The sequence below is a fragment of the Vulpes vulpes genome, chromosome 4, assembly GCF_048418805.1.
Source record: "Vulpes vulpes isolate BD-2025 chromosome 4, VulVul3, whole genome shotgun sequence".
NCBI classification, from domain to species: domain Eukaryota; kingdom Metazoa; phylum Chordata; class Mammalia; order Carnivora; family Canidae; genus Vulpes; species Vulpes vulpes.
In genome coordinates this window covers 117,868,253-117,886,263 of record NC_132783.1, presented here as the reverse complement: position 1 = coordinate 117,886,263, position 18,011 = coordinate 117,868,253, and the positions used below count along the sequence as shown (strand labels likewise).

Below are 18,011 nucleotides of genomic sequence, written 5' to 3'. Positions count from 1 at the left end.
CAAGGGAGAATCTGAGCTTCTTTTCTTTTTCTGGAAAAAAGATTTTATTTGAAACAGAACACAGGCAGGGAGGAGGGTCAGAGGGAGAGGTTCGCAGATCCCCGCTGAGCAGGGAGCCCCCATGTGGGGCTCAATCCCAGGACCCTGAGATCATGACCCAGGCGCCCCAAATTTGTGCTTCTGATACATTCTCAGCTAGCACTTTGAGAACTGCTGCTTTAATCAAACAAGTCTGGGAAGTTCTGAGCTTAACACTCCCCCCAGCCAGCCCTACCTTCCTGTCCCTCCAGGCACACTGAAGGAATCCTGCAGAGGAAACGTCCTGTTTAAACTGATGTCACCCACATTTCCCACCCTTGTTTGACTATAGGTTCCTATATATACCCAGCCTTCAGAACTCCGCGTCTCACAACCCACCTCGAGAAGCCAGTGCACCCCAAATGCCACCGTTCAGAGGAACTGTGTGTCTCTTTTCTGATAAATGACTCATCAGTGCAACATGACTAATGCTTTGTATCCTCAAAGCTGAGGGCGCGCTGTTTGCAGATGGAGTTAAAAAAAAAAAAAAAGCAAGAAGAAGAAAAAGGGAAATCGAAGAGGCTTATTTTGACCTTACCTCCTGAGGAATGTGAAATTTATCCACCACTTTGAGCTCATAGTACATCTGTATTCCACATTTCACCAGCTCCAGTTCGGTCAGGGGCAAGTCGCTGAAGTGGAATTTATTGATTTCATATTTCTCTGCATCTGGCAGCTCTCCTTGCTGTGTAAGGAAGGGAGCCCAGTGGTCGGAGCGCACAAAGTGTCTGTGGGTCTCTCCCCGCAGCCCCCAGCCCTGTCCCCATCCCAGGCCTGCTGGGAGGATCAGAGCAGGGTGGCAAGGGTCAGATTTTGCAGGGGCAGCCCCCTCCCCGCACATGCTCGGGGCCACCCTGCCCTATTCCGGGCCAGAGCCAGGGCCCTTCTGCCCTGCTCACCAGGATCTCAGCGAGTTCCTCTTCCTCGCACTCCCACGGCTCCTTCCCGTACACCTCTCTGGTTTTCTGTCAGGGCCCAAGGTAGCAGACAGAGAGAAAAAAAATTGGTTACTCTATCTGAGGTCTAGAGATACCTCCACTTTTCCACTTCCATTCTCTTCCTTCCTCCTAAGCGCTTGCAGCGGGGCCACGAGCTCAGAGAGGCTGCCCTTCACCATTTGTTGACAGGCAAATTCAGAGCCTTGGGCTTTGGGGTTGTGGGGACCTGCGTCCAAGTTCGAGCTCTGCCACTTATTCTCAGTGCTACTGAATGCCTTCGATCCTCCATTTCCTCATCTGTAAAATGGGGATAATAAATACTTAACTGGTGAATTCAGGTTAGATTTACACCAATTCATTTTGAAAAAACATGTGTTGGGGATCCCTGGGTGGCGCAGCGGTTTGGCGCCTGCCTTTGGCCCAGGGCACGATCCTGGAGACCCGGGATCGAATCCACGTCAGGCTCCCGGTGCATGGAGCCTGCTTCTCCCTCTGCCTGTGTCTCTGCCTCTCTCTCTCTCTCTCTGTGTGACTATCATAAATAAAAAAAAAAAAAAAGAAAGAAAAAACATGTGTACAGCTAAATGAAATAAAGCACGTAAGGCCCTTAGTGCAGTGCTTGGCACATAACATAGTAAGCACTAGAATTAAATAATGTTGTTGCTGATATTGTTATTATTACTGACCAGGAGTCAGAAGGTGTTGCTCATGGTCCTGGTTCTTCCTCTTACTTACTGTGTGACTTGGGGCAAGTTTCTTCCTTCCCTGGGCCTCCGGCACCATGCATGAGCCAGCGGAGGGGGGGACATGGACCCAGTTACTTGTTTCTGATTTCTTGACCCAGAGTATAGTCTACTCACTTTTCAGGGGTTCACTGGGGCTATCCTTCCATAAGGTCCCCATATCCCTCATTTGGCTGAAATCACAGTCTGACACAAGCAAATCGTGAGTCAATTCATCCAAACTCGATGATTTCTCCTTTGAATTTATCAGTTATTGGGATGAAATGATAAAAATTGTTGTGATAGCTTCCCAGCTTAAGAAATCACTTGTGAAAATACTGGCCTGTATTGTCTCGACTTGTGAGGTCTATAAGCAAGGTCTGGGGAGCTCAGCTGGGCGTCTTAACCAATGCCATTTGGCTAACTCAATTTACTGTTAAGATTATGGTCTCTTTTAGAACAAAATCCCAGGAATGATGAGTCCCTAATTGTCACATATCTTTGAAAGTACCTCATCCAGTAACCTACCCTAGGTAGGATTCTTCTTTATAGCATTCCTGACAAATGATCATCCAGCCTCTACTTGGATACCTCTCTTGACAGGGTGCTCACTCCCTCATGAGGCAGCCCATTCATAAAAGTGGTAGAGAATTTGCACATTATCCTGATAAAGGTTAAGTGAGACCTATTTAATGAGCTGGGTGATTAGGGGTCAAATTACTTCCCCTTTCTGGACCTCAGTTTATTCATATCTACAATGGGAATAGAAACCCTCACCCCACCCACCCTAGTGCACTGTTGCAAGCATCAAACAATATCCTAAGTATGAAATTGCCCTATAAACTGTAAAGTGATGAAATTATGTGAGGACTCCTTACTAACATCTAATTCCTTCTGTCATACTTCTTTGTTCACCAAACTCCTCTGTGATCTGATTGGGTTTCTAAGTAAGCTGACGTCATGGAGGGAGACTCTGAGAAACCGACCATTGTCCACTGGGCTGTCAGAGTAGGTGCTGTGGTTGGATGACTCCATCTCTACTACCTAAGTCAGCCCTCACTCAGCACAGTGGAAAAATGGAAGTTTCTAGAGATATTAAGCCAAAATTTGGCCCCCACTGAGGTGGCTTGCTAGATATGGCTGTCGCCAAGCCACACAGATCAGCCATTATGTAGGACTCTCTGGCACTCGTGGGTCCATCCATCCATCCATCTGTTCGATGTGAGGGGCCCGGGCATCCCTATGCAAGTCTAGTCCACCTGTCTCTGCCCTCATGGAGCTTCAGTATTGCTCTGGCCACATCTCCAGGGTGCAGTCCCTGCTAGAGCAGAAACAATACAATTTTACCCACCAGGATTTTCTGGATCTCTTCATTGTCACACTTCACGTGGTATTTTACCATGTCCTGGAAAATATCCTTCCTGTTTTCAAGTCTGTTCATTGACTCGTAAGTATCAGGATTTAAGACGGACCAGCCCAGGAATTGAGCCAAAGACTGAAAGGAAGGAGAAGAATAATCAGAAGCAGAACATCCAGCCTTTATCATGCCTCTGCGACTCAGGGCAAGACTCTAGGATTCCATTTCCTCAGCTATAAGACAGGTTTGATCAGCTAGGTGCTGCCCTCTTCCAAGAGATGTTGTGAGGATGAACATAAAACAATGGATGCGAATGTACTTTAAAATAAAGTGCCAACACACATAAAGCATCGTTCTTATGTGTAGTAACTCCACTCAAGGGGAATGTGTTGTGTCCATGTGCGGACAGGTGGCATATGGGAACTTTATACTTTCTGCTCATTTTTGCCAGGATCCTAAACATGCCAAAAGGTAGAGTTTATTAATTAAAATTTGTTGTAAAGGGAAGGTGGATTTTTCTGACAACACATGGAGTGCAGAAGTGCAAGCAAAGAAAGCAGACATTGAGGCTGAGTTAGGGTAGTGTCTACAAGGTGAGCTCCCCTCCCCTCCACAGGTGAATGCCCCCAGCACACTTGCAACAGGCCGACTTCACAACCCAGTGGCAAAGGCCTCCTCCCAAACCATACCTCCATGAGGGTCTCATCCATTTCATCAAAGGGTTTTCCATCTTTGCGATTGTAAAACGTGGCCACCCCAACAATTTCCTCCTTCTTGTTCACAATTGGCATAGAAAGGACATTCTTAATCATCCATCCAGACTCATCCAGAGGCTCTTTCTACAAGAGAAGCCAGAGTAGGTTACAAATCTGTTATTGTTCAGGAGGACCTTTCATTCAGAAGTCTGGATAGAACTGGCCCTAGAAATAGCAGTCAGGGAAGGACAAGGGAAAAATAATTCCATGTGCTCGTTATCAACAACATGAGCAACAACAGAGGAAAGTAAAGATAATCACAGTCCAGAGGGGTTCCGATGAGTTTAAATAGCATATAGTTCACGGGCCTCTGTGCACAAAGCTTTCAGACTTTCTGCCACACCAGCTATTTAGGTCTCTTTAAAAAGTGCCTATGTTTTCCATGTAATATTTACAAAATGAGACCTGCAAAATAACTAGGGCTTCTGTGGGTAGGTGGTAAACAAGGCTATGAAATCCAATTGTAGCTATGTCAACAAAACCTTTGGCTTTATAACCGGCTCCCTGCTTTGTTTTTCACCTGTCTGTTCTGGCAACAGGTAAAAGGAATCTGGACTGTTTCACCTGCTTCTGATTGTTCACAGTGTCTCATTCACGGTGTCTCTCACAATCACTTATGGATGTGCTTAAGCAAGCCATCATTATAGTTCTTGTTTGTTTGTTTGTCTCTTGACATGACTTCCTGTGCTACTTTTGGCATGTTATTTTTTTCTGTTGCCCTCAATTGTCTCATCCACAGATGGGGATGGGAGCAAGAAGGTGTCCCTCATGGAACAAATGAGACAAGGGAGGTGAAATTTCTCTATCAGTGGTAAAGTGCCGCTTTGTGAGTCATTTCCTGTCTGTTTGAGCCTATCACTTTTATAATTTATAACATGGAGATGACCCGACTAGGCCATTTCTAGACTCTTTTCCCATGAACTCGTAAAATATTAAACATTTTTCAATGTGCAAAGAACTAAGCTAGAAACTGAAAAAACCCAGACAAAATAAGGCACAAAGGTTGTCCTCAGGTTGCTCATAATCTAGAAGGTAAGCGAGCAATGACATTGCCTGTGGGGAGTTTGTTAGGGTTCTTGGGGAGCCAGAGGAGGGAAGGAAATCAAGGAAGCCTTCCTGTACTCGGAGAGTCTTCCAATTCAAAAGTTCTAAGATTTTTAAGGTGGTGAGATGATGATGATGGTTTCGGGAAAACTGGAAGTCAGCAGCTGGTGGGAAAGTGACTCTAGTAGGATACAGATTACAGTCTAAAGAGCAAAGGGCTATTGGTCAGGGAACAGGAGTTCCAGGTCTGCCTTCCCCCCAACTCTCTACCTAACCTTCAGGGAATTCCTTCCTTCTGAAGGCCATGATAAGGAAACAGGTTGTATCGAAAGTGAAACGAGAAAGCATTAAAGATTTTTAAGCAGAAAAGTTACTTGATGCAGCATGAGTTTTGAAAAATTATGCAGGCTACTTGGTAGAGGATGAGTTGGAGGAAGAAGACTAGAATCTAAAAACGAGATCAGATTTGCTATCTTAATGTGGGTAAACTGAATTAATTGGCTAGAGACCAGGTTCTGTATGGTGATAATCCGGTTAGCAGCTCTCAGCAACGATTTGGGCTTGTCACCTTGCTAGGATCAAAATCCCAACACAAGACCTACAGCTTAAACTTTGGAAGGGTATTCTCACTCAACTCTCTCATCACGTTCTTCAAGGGGTGAAAAAGTAACTCACTAATTTTTCTAGGAGTCATTTTTATTTTCTTCTTAATTATTTCCTGATTACAATAATGATTTATTTTTCTTCCATCTAGCATGCTAAATTCAACAAATATTGATAGGGCACCTGGAGCTGAAAATGTTAACAAAGATAAGGCCCAACCGTTGACCAAAAGAAGCTGATATTTTGCTGAGAGGAATTAATCTGAGAGCAAGGAAGGGTAATAAAAGATAAAGTAAAGAGACTTAGTAGGAGGAACTAATTCCCTGGCAAGGCCCTCTAGGCCATGCGTCATCTGGCCTTGGTTTACTTCTCTGGAATCCCCTCCTGACACTCTCCACTATGTCTCTCACTCCGAGTCATTGGTCTAATCTAGGTCCTACCAACAAACTCTCTCTTTCCTACAATCTTCTCTCCTTTCTTTTGCTGCCCAAATATAATTTCTCAGGGATACATTCCTTGATTTCTTCCACATTAAGTTAAGTCCCCAGAGAGATTCCTCTTCTCTCCCTCTGCCGTTCTCTGACCAGCACTCCAGGGCTTTCTCCCCATACAATCGTGAGCCCCCTAGAGACAGAGATGATGTCTGTCTGGTCCACCATTGCAGCCAATGTAGCACTGTGTCAATTCCTGGCCCAGAAGATGCCCTCCATAAATATTTGTTAAAAAGATGGACAAAATCAAATGGAGTGTTAAACAATATTCCGTGAAATTCCCAAGGAGACAGAAATTATTTTAGCCAGAGGAAACAATAAAGCTTCATCAAAGTTTCATAGCAATTGAGGTTATATTGAAGGGCAGAGAGTATTTGGGCAGGATGTGATGGTTTGGGGGTGGGGGAACAGCATAGCTAAAGGTCCTGAGTCCAGAAAGCAAAGTGTGTGAACATTAAAACCAAATAGGACCTTGGAATTTACCAAAGTAACTCCCTCCCCACTTCCATAGGCACGTGACTTTTTTCCATCCATGTTTTCAGTTTGTTGAAACTGCTTCCCAATAAATAGATGGGTTTTAATGTATTCTAACCCTCTTTGGGGGGAAAAACATCAGATGACTAAGAGAACAAACAAATTATGACTTACCTGGAATGCAAAAAAGTCCTCCGCAGGTGCATTCATGATGTTGCAAATCTGAAAGCCGTGAAGAGGAATAATAGAGCCATGATTAGATTCTATAGCATACCCAGTAAGCCCTGCGTGCTATCTCAGAAATGCTACGTCCTTGCCCAAGGCGTTCACATTCTTTCATCAGGTAGACATGCTCGAGATGGTTTTCAATGATTAACTGAGGCTGCTGGACAGAAAAGCTACCTTATAAACAGTGTTTCTTGCCATTTGCTTGGCTCCAAGCTTTGAAAAAATTAAGGCGACAATTTGTCATTTTTAATAGCTGTATTATAGTATCTCATTTTTGATGTCTTTCTTGTTGAATATTTGAGTTGTATCCAATTTTGGTATTATTAGTGTAAGTAAGGCTACTTTAAGCATCTTTAAGGCAATTACATTTAGGTTTGGTATTGCTTGTTTGTAAGGAAGGAGTTTTTTCTTGGGGTATAAACACCAAAGTAGGATGAGAAAAAAAATTGTAGCTTTGGTTTTATATTGCCAGATTCCTCTTCTAAACATTGAACCAATTTACCCTACCATACATATGGGACTTAACCTGATCCCTCCAGAGCCCTGCATGGGGTCATGGTATACAGTTGCATAGCATGTGTACTGCACAAAAGCGTTTCACTGAAGGGCTGACTGGGAGTTGAAATCCAGCCTGCTCTTGACTTGCAAGGCCATGCACCTAGTCTTTCTCTTTTCGCCCGCTGAGAAGGGGTACTTTTTTCTAGCTCCAAAAAGGCACCATCTGGGCTTGAAGTAACCTGCCTGTCCCATTGGCCCTGACCATACTGTGGTCTCAGGGGGCCAGCTGTTTTTGCTCCTGTTTCAAAACTGCTTACCCCTTGCACCATCTCTCTGGCCTCTGTTTAGACTAATTCCATTAGTTGCCACTATTCCCTCCTGATCTCCGACCTCTCCAAGAGCTCTTTCCCCTCAGCCGTGAGCTTGCTAGAGTGTCTCTCATCCTTGAAAATGAAATCCTCCCTTGAACCAAAGGGAGGGTTCCTATGGTCCCATAGGAACCGTCCAGGCTTTCTCCTCTTTTTTTCTTTTGTGATTCTCTTCCTCCTCATTACCCATCCATGCCTCCCAGACTGCACACAGTTTTCTACCTCCACCTTACCACCAAATCTGCTTTCATTGGGGCCACTGATGATCTAATTGCCAAACTCAATAGTGTTTTCAGTTCTTATCTCGCTAGATCATTTTTACTACCTATTTCCTTGGTTTCCGTGACACTACTCCCTCCTGGGACTCCAAAGACCTCTGAACCCTCCTTCTGTTCCTTTCTCACACACTCCATTTTCTCCATCCAATCTTTAAATGCTGACATCCAACAGTATCCCACCCCAGATCCCTCTCACCTTCCCTGGTGACTTCATCCACACACATAGTTTCAAGTAACATCTGTCCTGATGTCTTCCAAAACCCCATCTCTGTCCCTCCTCTCTTTCCACAACTTCAGAGTCATCTCTTTGGCTGCCTACTGGACATTTGCTGCTGAAAAAATATCTCAGTGTCACCTTGTCTGAAACTGACCTCCTCATCTCACATCCAAATCTGATGTCAGCACTACTAATCCAACCAGAAGCCTGAAACTGGCTCTGACTCTTCTCTCCCTCCTTCTCTGCTCAAAATCACAAAGTCCTGCTAGTTTTAACCTCCTGATATTAAATTTGATCCCCAATCTCCCTCTCTCCATCTTGTCTCTGTCAGAGTTGTGTGAGTGTCAAATGAGCAAATGTATTTACTGCATGCCTCATAGGTACTCAATGGCTGTTGACCATGGATAGTACTAGTCACTGCCTATGCCTTTGATGAGATGCTCATCTTCTCTTGCTTGTAAGGATGTACTTTTTGCCCTGCCTCTTAATCCCTTCAGATCTCTCAGTTATCTTTTTAAAATGAAAATTGGCTATGCCAATCTCTTGCTTAAAAACTCACTGCCTATAGAATAAAGTCCCACCCCCATGACCTGGCATCCAAGGCCACTGCTATCTGGCACTCCCCTCCCCCTCAAGCCTCATCTCTTGACATCTTCCTGTCTCAAACCTAATATTCCAACAACACTGGACTGCACATATCATGCCGTTCAAACCTCCAGGCCTGTTTGTGCATATTGTCACCTCTACCTGAGATCTCCTTTCCTGTTCCCACCTGCCTAGTGCCTATTTATTTTAAAACTCAAACAAACACTCTAGGAAGTGAAGCCTGGTTTAGATGCCTCCTACTCTGTGTTCCTAGAATATACTGTGTATATCTCTATTATGTCCTTAGCACATTGGAGTATAAGAATCTGTTTAAAACATCTCCCCATGTGATCGTGAACTTCAGAAGAGAAACCGTATCTGATGCATCTATCTTTCTATCCCCAGAGCCAATTACAGTGCTTGGTACATAGAAAATGTTCAATAAATAAACTTGTTATGTGAGCAGGATTGAGTAGTGTGTGCCTGAAAAAGGATAAAAGGGTAATCAGACTCAAATATGGGGGTGATATGCAGCTAACAGACAAGACCCTTCTCTCTAGGGTCTTGTTTACTCCATTTTTTACCCTGAGTGAGTGGGGCAGGGTGGGAGGTAGGGCATTTAAACTCTGCTGTAGGTGGTATAGTTGGAAATGTGGCAGGGATGAGGGCTAGAGAGTGGCAACTAGGTCTCTAGAATGAGAGGCTGGGACTTGGTCTGTGATGAGCCTGGAAGACCAGTCTGCCATGCTTTTGTCCCCGACATATGAGTAGGTATCTTTAGTTGTCAGTGAAACTAAGCACCTTCCCATCTAAAGATTAACATCTCTGTGTATTTCAGATTTCCTCAAATGTCAATTCTCTGCTCATGTCCTTGGACCAAGGGTCAAGCAAGTTGAGAAATGAGAGAGAATCAAGTTTTTAGAGACCTATGCTTCCCATCGTGTTTCCCATTCTCTCAATTTGAAATCCTTTCACTCTTCCACTGGATTCAAGCTTCAAAGTTGTTTTACTTACCAGGCCATTCTGGGCAACATAAGTGGGCAGACCACTTACTAAAGCCCAATGATCAGGAGGTGGATTCCTGTAAAGGCCAAAGACAACTGGTCACTTTTGCTGTAGAGACAGTTGGACTAAAATCTTGAATCTGGGTCTTTGCCCCCCTCTACTCTCTTGTGGCTCTCAGCTCCTGCTTATATCCACGGGGCCTTAATAAGCCCCAAATCTTGTTTAAGCAGCTTACTGTCTCAAATTTAGACATGGAAAAAAGACAACAATGAATACAATATTTTATGGCAGCACACTGAGTTCGATTACCCAAGAAAAGGTACAACATTCATTCAGCAGATTGTTTTGACTGTTGGGCAAAAACAGGCACCATCGTTTCCCTCCAATAATACACAGAGCAAGGTAGCTTAATTCTATAGAGAGAGTGAGGAAACTCATCTGTGGTGAACTCCTACCATGTACCGAGCACTAAGCTGGGTGCTTTACATATCTATTTACCTCCCACAACAATATAACCTTTTTTTGGTATTATTATCTTTCATTTACGGTAAGATTATACTTGTTTGCTGTGAGAAAAGATATAAATGTGAAAAAATGCATCAAGATCTTCATGAATTGTTCGAAAGTGAACATCTATTAAACTACACCCAGGTTGAGAACAGCCTTGTCAGCACCTTGGAGACTCCTGACCTGTCCCTGCCAGTGGCAGTCCTCTCCCTAACTCCAAAGGTAACCACTGTTCTGACATGATGATAAGTTATGGTCTTGTTTTACTACTTAAGTATCCTTTCCAGTACCCTCTAGTTTAATTTTGTCTGTTTTTCCATTTCATTTGGGTGGAATCATACAGTGTATGTGATTTCATTTGGTCTCTTTTTCATGCTACTGTCATTCATTTGTTTTACTGACTTACAGTTTTTCCTTGTAAAACTATAGCACAACATATCCATTCAATTATTGATGGCATTCTCCCCCAGTTTAAGGCTAATATAACCAATGATGTTACGCACAGTCTGGTATATCTGCTCTCCGTTCTATGTGATATGTACTCAGACGTAGAAATATTGAGATGTACATCTTCTAAGATGTACATATTTTCAACATTACTAGGTAAAACCAAACTATTTTCAGAAGTGGTTGTTTCTAGTATAGTAGGGCCTAACTCTAGAGTATACAATAGTATATTTGAGTTTTCTTTTGCTCCATGTCTCTGCTGATACTTAGTTATTTACAGACATTCTTTTTAGAAAGTTAAGAAAATTCTCTATGGAGATAAGTATGTCATGTTTCTCTAAATGTAGCAAACTGTACTGACTGATGTTTCTTTTTCTTTTTTTTTTTTTTTCTGACTGATGTTTCTTATGTTAAACCAGCCCTGCATTATTGGAATAAACCCAACTGAGTCACCACATATAATCCTTTTTAGTTATTACTTGCTAAAATTTAAAAAATTAATGAATTTTTTATTTAATGAATTTTTAATTGAAGTACAGTTGACACACAACTTTCAGGTGTACAGCATAGTGATTTGACAACCCCATACATTATCCTATGCTCACCACAAGAGTTGCTACCAACTGTCACCATACAATACTATTACGATACCCTTAACTGTATTCCCTATGCTGTACCTTTTATCCCTGTGATTTATTCATTCCTAATTTGCTAAAATTTATTTAGAATATTTGCATCAATGTTCAAGTGATCGGAATATTCCTTTTTTATACAACCCTTGTTGGATTTTGTTACCAAGTTTATACCAAGCACTTCTTTTTCTGTCCTCTTGGATAATTTGCATGAGAATTGCATTATTTCTTCCTTGAATATTTCCTAGAACTCACCCCTGGAGACGTCTGAGCCTACAATCCTTGTGGGAAGGTTTTGATTTATTTTATTGCTGTAAGACTATTACAGTTTTCTATTTCTTCTCGATTTGTGTTTAGTAAGTTTTATTTTTCCAGGGATTTGCCTAGCTCATCTAGATTTAAATTATTTTTCACAAAATATCCTCTTATCTTTTTACTGTTTGTGCCATTGAAGCTACCCCCATTTTCATTTCTGATATAACTCATTTGATTTTCTATTTTTCTTGCTCAGCCTTGTCAGAAATTTGTCAATTGTGTTAATCTGTTCAAGGAACCAACTTTTGGCATTTGTCCATCATTTGTATCTTTCTATGTTATTAATTTCTGGGCTTGTCTTTATCCTTTCCTTTGGGTTTATTTTTCTGCTAGTTTGTTGTTGATTTCTTAAGATGATGTTGTAGATAGCATCTGTCTGCCCCTCCAGATCCACTCTCAAACCTGTTCCTTCCTGTGCCAGGAGGGACTACATCAACAGAACTTTTGGCCTTCTAGGTTCTAGTTGGGTTTGGCCCAGTGGGGGGACCTGGCCAAAGACTAGAGGAAGACAGAACAGCGAGGTGAGGTTATTTATTTCCCTGGGTCCCCCCTGGCAAGGTCGCTTTGGGCTCACTCTGTTCCCTGACTAAAAGGCAATGCTTCTCTCAAGGTGGCCTGTTCTGCATGACCCCTTCTTTCTTCAGGTTTTAGAAATCTCTCTTTGGGTCCAGAAGTGGTTATAACAGCATCACTACTAGTACCTTCTCTTGTGGTTTTCTTCCTTCATCCACCCACACCTTTGTAATTTTCCCTTTGTATATAAACCCTCCTCAAATTATCCTAGTTTGAACGTGACGCCTACCATCTGTTGGCACCTTGACAGATACAGGTGGGTACATCATTCATTCTTTTTCAGGTTTTAATCTTTTCCAATATCTATGTTTGAGGCTGTAAATCTCACCTTAAGCATGATTTTACTGCATCACATAGGTTTTGATATGTAGTATCTTTTTGTTATTTTTCACTTCAGAATATTATTAATTTCCACTGATTTATTCTTTTACCTATGAGTTTTTTGGGAAGTGACTCCTTTTTTTCTTTCAGAAGCATATGTTTGGGACCCCTGAGTGGCTCAGCGGTTGATCGTCTGCCTTCAGCTCAGCTCATGATCCCAGAGTTCTGAGATGGAGTCCCACATCGGGCTCTTTGCATAGAGCCTGCTTCTTTCTCTGCCTATGTCTCTGCCTCTTTCTCTGTGTCTCTCATGAATAAATAATACATCTTTTTTTAAAGGCATTTTCTAGCTTCATGTTTGCATATGAAGATTACTCTAATTAGTTTTTTTTTTATTGGTTTCCAGAATACTTTCTTTTTTTTTTTTTTTTTTTTTAATTTTATTTTTTTTTCCAGAATACTTTCATTGTGACCAAGAGACATTCCATGTATTATTTCAATCTTTTGAAATATATAAATATACGGCCCATTTTATCACCAGTTCTTGTTAAAGTGTCACATATATGCTTGAAAAGATCGAGTGTCCTCTAGCTTGGAGGATGTGGTGTGATGTTCTCTCCATACCGATTAGATTAAGTTTGTGTTATTAAAATATCCTATATTCTGTTTTAGTCTGTCCCTCCTACCAATTAGCAAATATGGATCTGCTTTTATCTTCTTATATTGCTATCAGCTTTTGCTTTTTCTTTTTTTGAGGCCATGTTAATAAGTGTATACAAATTTAGAATTATAATATCTTCCTGTAATAGCCAGGTGAATTAACCCCTTTATCATTAAGAAGTGACTACATCTCTACTTGTTCTCTTTGTCATATTGTCTAATTTATCTGATATTAATATAGTTATATTAATTTTTCTATTAGCATTTGTATAGTATATATTTGTTTCATTCTTTTACTGTTAACCTTTCTATATTCTTTTCTTTTAGATGGGTTTCTAATAAACAGGATGTAAACCTTTCTATATTCTTTTCTTTTAGATGGGTTTCTAATAAACAGGATGTACAATATTTCTTTATACCTAGAAAGCCAATTGTTCCTTGACAGACCATTTCATACATGCAACTAGGAAGATAGAATGCTGCAGTTAATCAGTAACACAATTTTTTTTGAACTTGTATTATTACTTTATTAATATCAACAGAACTCTTTTAGAGTTTAGAAACAGATTTTTATATTTCACACCTTTTCCTATCTTTTTGTGCTTTTCAAAGCAACTTTTTGTTTCAGTGCTACATTATAGAATATAATTTCAAGTTATTTTTTTTTTTAAAAAGAAGACTTATTTTTTTACTTTAGAGAGAGAGAGAGAAAGCACAGAGGGGAGGGGCAGAAAGAGAGAGAGAGTTTTAAATAGATTCTGAGCTGAGCACAAAGCCCCATGTGGGGCTCAATCTCATGATCCTGAGATCACGACCTGAGCTGAAACCAAGAGTTGGACCCTTAACTGACTGTGCCACCCAGGCACCCCTCTTTAAGTTACTTTATATGGTAACTAAATTAAACATGAGTACAAACAACAGTGCACATAACTCAACTGAAGTCCTAGCAATACAAACTGTCATTGCCAAGTTCACGCATAGACAGGCAGCAACACCTACATCATGACTGCCATCTGGCTGACAGAAATTATATAGTGTCATTGATTCTATTCCAGAAATGTCAAAAAGTAGAAGAGTATGCATCTTAAAATCAATGAAATGTGAAAGACTTCTTTCTTTTCCAGTCTGGCAATCTTTATCATTTAACTGGAACATTTAGTTGATTGACATTTAAAGTAATTATTGATATATTTTGGTTTAAATACCACCTTAATGTGTACTTTTTTTTTTTCATCTGTTCTATGTTCTCTCTAAACCTATTTTGTCTTCTTTTGGTTTGGTTAACCATTTATTTACTGTTCTGTTTTCCCCTCTCTGAGTTCAGATGGCATATACTTTAGCAGTCATTTAGGATAGTTGTGAATATTCTGGCTCTCACTCTTGGCCTGTGAGATGGTTGCATTCTCTATCTACTTGAGGTTAGGTGCAGCCCTATACTAACTCTGGTCAATGAAACGTGAGAGGAAGTGAAGAGCACCACCTCCAGAGGGATGTTTAAGAGCCAGTGTGTGTTTTGTTGTGTTCTTGCTTCCCTTTGGCAAGTTAGTTAACCTCGAAAGGTTCAAAACGGTGGTTGCTCTATCAGCTGTGATCCCTACCTGCCTACAGTCCATACAAGATACTCCAGCCACACCCCCAACCCGCAATTAACATGGAGAGGGAGGATAGATAAATTTCTACTGTTCATACCACTAAGGTCTTTTTTCTTTTTTTAAAGATTTTATTTATTTATTCATGAGAGACACACACACAGAGAGAGAGAGAGAGAGAGAGGCAGAGACACAGGCAGAGGGAGAAGCAGGCTCTATGCAGGGAGCCTGACGTGGGACTCAATCCCAGGTCTCCAGGATCACGCCCTGGGCTGAAGGCAGCCCTAAACTGCTGAGCCACCCGGGCTGCCTATACCACTAAGGTCTTAAGGGTTTGTTGCCATAATGCAGCCTGGCCTGCTTTGGCTGATACAAAAATTACTATCAGTGACAGGGTGCCACCATAACAAAGAATCTAAAATAGGTGACACCACTTAGGGTGGTCTGTGTGGAAGGTAGCAAAGTGAGTGTTAGCAGAAGTTAGGAGGACACAATGTTTGAGCACAAGTGGTAAAACACTGGGGAAAACTGTGATCTGTGGTAACAGATAATGAGTTTAATAAACTTTTATCCCTAGAAAAGAAGTTAGAATGGTTAAAGGGTATGCCTTTGACAAGGTTAAAGGTTAAAAAAAAAAAAAACATGGTGTGCCTCAATGGCTCAGTTAAGCATCTGACTCTTGATCTCAGCTCAGGTCTTTTTTTTTATGATAGTCACAGAGAGAGAGAGAGAGAGGCAGAGACACAGGCAGAGGGAGAAGCAGGCTCCATGCACCGGAAGCCTGACGTGGGATTCGATCCCGGATCCCCAGGATCATGCCCTGGGCCAAAGGCAGGCGCTAAACCGCTGTGCCACCCAGGGATCCCTCAGCTCAGGAGGTCTTGATCTCAGGATTGTGAGTTAAAGTGCTGTATTGGGTTCCACGCTGGCTATGGAGCCTACACAAAAAGAAAAGAAAAGAAAAGAAAAGAAAAGAAAAGAAAAGAAAAGAAAAGAAAAGAAAAGAAAAGAAAAGAAAAAGAGAAAGAAAGAAAGAAAGAAAGAAAGAAAGAAAGAAAAAGAAAGAAAGAAAGAAAAAGAAAGAGGAAGGAAGGAAGGGGTAAGCTTAGAAAATCAGTTTTCATACAAACAGGAATGAACAGAGAGAACCCAGAAACTCAGGACCTTGAAGCAACTTCTCAACCCCAACCAGTTACAGATAAATTTGTGAACTGCGTTGTCTGTGCGATGGATTATTATCATTCAGTCTGGTGATGACCAAGATTAACTCCCATTGTGGCCTCTCATACTCACTGTTTGAGGAGCAAGGTGACCAACAGTAAATCCCACAGTCTGACTTTGGCCTGGAGGTGTCTACGATTCAGTTAAGAAAGTGAGCCAATTTTAAGACAGAACTGTGGGTGTGCCTCTTAGCACGCAGAGAGGATTCAAATAAATAATAAGGCAGCTAGGTTTCTGCCAGTGATCTACTGACCAAAAATGGATAAGCTTATACTAAAGAAGGTTCTTAACTGTTAGATTCTTAAAATGGCCTTGAGTTTTTACCATGTACAGGGAGGTAGAAGCCTCACCCTCTAGGAATTTCTTTCCTTTCATTATCCTCCATGGTTAATAGGAAGAGGACAACAGAGAATGAGCTTTCCCTGTGCCAGCTTCTTGCCTTTGCCTCACCTCCCTGGCCAGGCTCCAGATCTGCCTCCACAGAAAACCATTGGAAAACCCTGATCAGATCCCACGGTCTCTTTCTGTAGATGGAGAATTGAGGCCTGGAACCAGAACTCCCAGCAGCTGACTCAAAATCCAGCCTCTTTTCCCAACCTGTATGGTCTTTCCATTCTTCCACACTGTCTCCTTACTGCTCTCCCTGCCTCTAATTAAATGTGTGGCCTTCTTGGGTGTTGATCTTAGAATGAGTATTTGTGGACATTGATAACATGCTTACAATTCTACAGGTTTTGAGAAGAAACTTACGGGATTACTTTGATGTCTTCTTTGCCGTGTAGGATATAGTCAATGACCTTGTAAAAGTTGATTTCCTGGCAAAAGAGATAAAAAATACATAACTCGAGAGCCAGATCCCTTTCCCAGATCCCAGGACTTCAGCATGAGTGTGTCCATGGGACAAGGCTTGTTCTCTACCGTGTACCCTGTGGTTTTCCAGAAACACCAGCCTGGCCCTCTCAGGGCGTATCCCGGCTGCCTCTGGAGCTCACTGTCCTCAGCTGACTCACAATTCAGCGTGCTTAACCTTCAAAGCAGCTCACAGGGCCCAGGCAGGAGCTAGGATCTGGGAAAGAGGGGTAGGAAGTGTTCCAAGGGGAACTGTGGGGTGAGTACAAGGAGACAGAGAGAAAGACTGCTTTCTGGAGTTGAGGGAGAGAGGGAGGTGGAAAGGAGACTCCTGTCCCATTCAGAGTTGTGGTCAACTCAGCCATCCCAGCAGGGCTCAGCTTCATGGTCACCACCCCCTTTTCTCCTTGTCTCCCATCACTCAGCTACTCTCTGCTCTGTCAGTTCTTCCAGACCTGTCTTCCCCATCTTACTTCATGCCTCCCAACCCACTTTCCATCTCTCCTACCTCCTTGCACCATGAAAACTCCCATCCTTTAAAGTAGATCTGTTCAGTTACATGACTTCCTAACATGTAGTACGATATTGGCAGGTGGCTCCTTTCCCCTAACCCTCCAGGGAAAAGTCTATTGCTTTATTAGATCCTCTGAACACCCAGCTATGATGGGCAGGTTAGAAACCATCTTACAAATGGGAAAAATGAAACCCAGAGAGAGGAAGAGACTCATTTATAGTAGACAGTGAGCCAAAAGCAAAGCCCCTGAGTCCTATACTCAGGGTTCTTTCTGTGACGCTACTGAAGGTTAATCTTATGTTAATCAAAGATAGTGTTTTACTCTCTGCATCCACTCTCACCCAGAAGAAAGTTAGTTGAAAGATGGGCCCCAGACTGAGACTGCCGGCAAACTATCAGGTGTCATTCCATGCTGACATAAAAACAGAAACTGAGAGTCGGTGTTTAGAAATTTGTATAGCAGTCTGACTGAGTTAGCTTAGGCCTGCTGAAACTAATTTAAAAAGGGGGAAGGGATTTACATTTTGTATGTCTTTGAAATTTTTTATTTTTCTAGTTATATATTACCACATTTTAAAAAGTATCAGTCCAAAATGGATTGGAAATTAAAACAAAACTGTTCCTTGAGGGCAGTATTTTGAGAAGTATTGCTCTAGAGATTTATTTATTTATTTATTTTATTCATGAGAGACACACTCAGAGAGGCAGAGACATAGGCAGAGGGAGAAGCAGATGCCTTTCA

General features: G+C 41.9%; 1 protein-coding gene across 1 annotated transcript in view; it reads right to left on the bottom strand.

Moving 5' to 3' along the window:
- PDE6A (phosphodiesterase 6A) overlaps positions 1 to 18,011 on the bottom strand; it is a 52,242-nt gene that overhangs the window by 22,504 nt on the left and 11,727 nt on the right. Inside the window, exons 5-11 of the mRNA XM_026010631.2 lie at positions 16,657 to 16,721; positions 9,651 to 9,717; positions 6,637 to 6,684; positions 3,785 to 3,934; positions 3,090 to 3,233; positions 978 to 1,043; positions 617 to 763 (exon numbers count right to left, since the gene is read on the bottom strand). Of these exons, the coding sequence (XP_025866416.2) occupies positions 617 to 763; positions 978 to 1,043; positions 3,090 to 3,233; positions 3,785 to 3,934; positions 6,637 to 6,684; positions 9,651 to 9,717; positions 16,657 to 16,721 (687 nt within the window). The remainder of the gene's footprint in view (positions 1 to 616; positions 764 to 977; positions 1,044 to 3,089; positions 3,234 to 3,784; positions 3,935 to 6,636; positions 6,685 to 9,650; positions 9,718 to 16,656; positions 16,722 to 18,011) is intronic.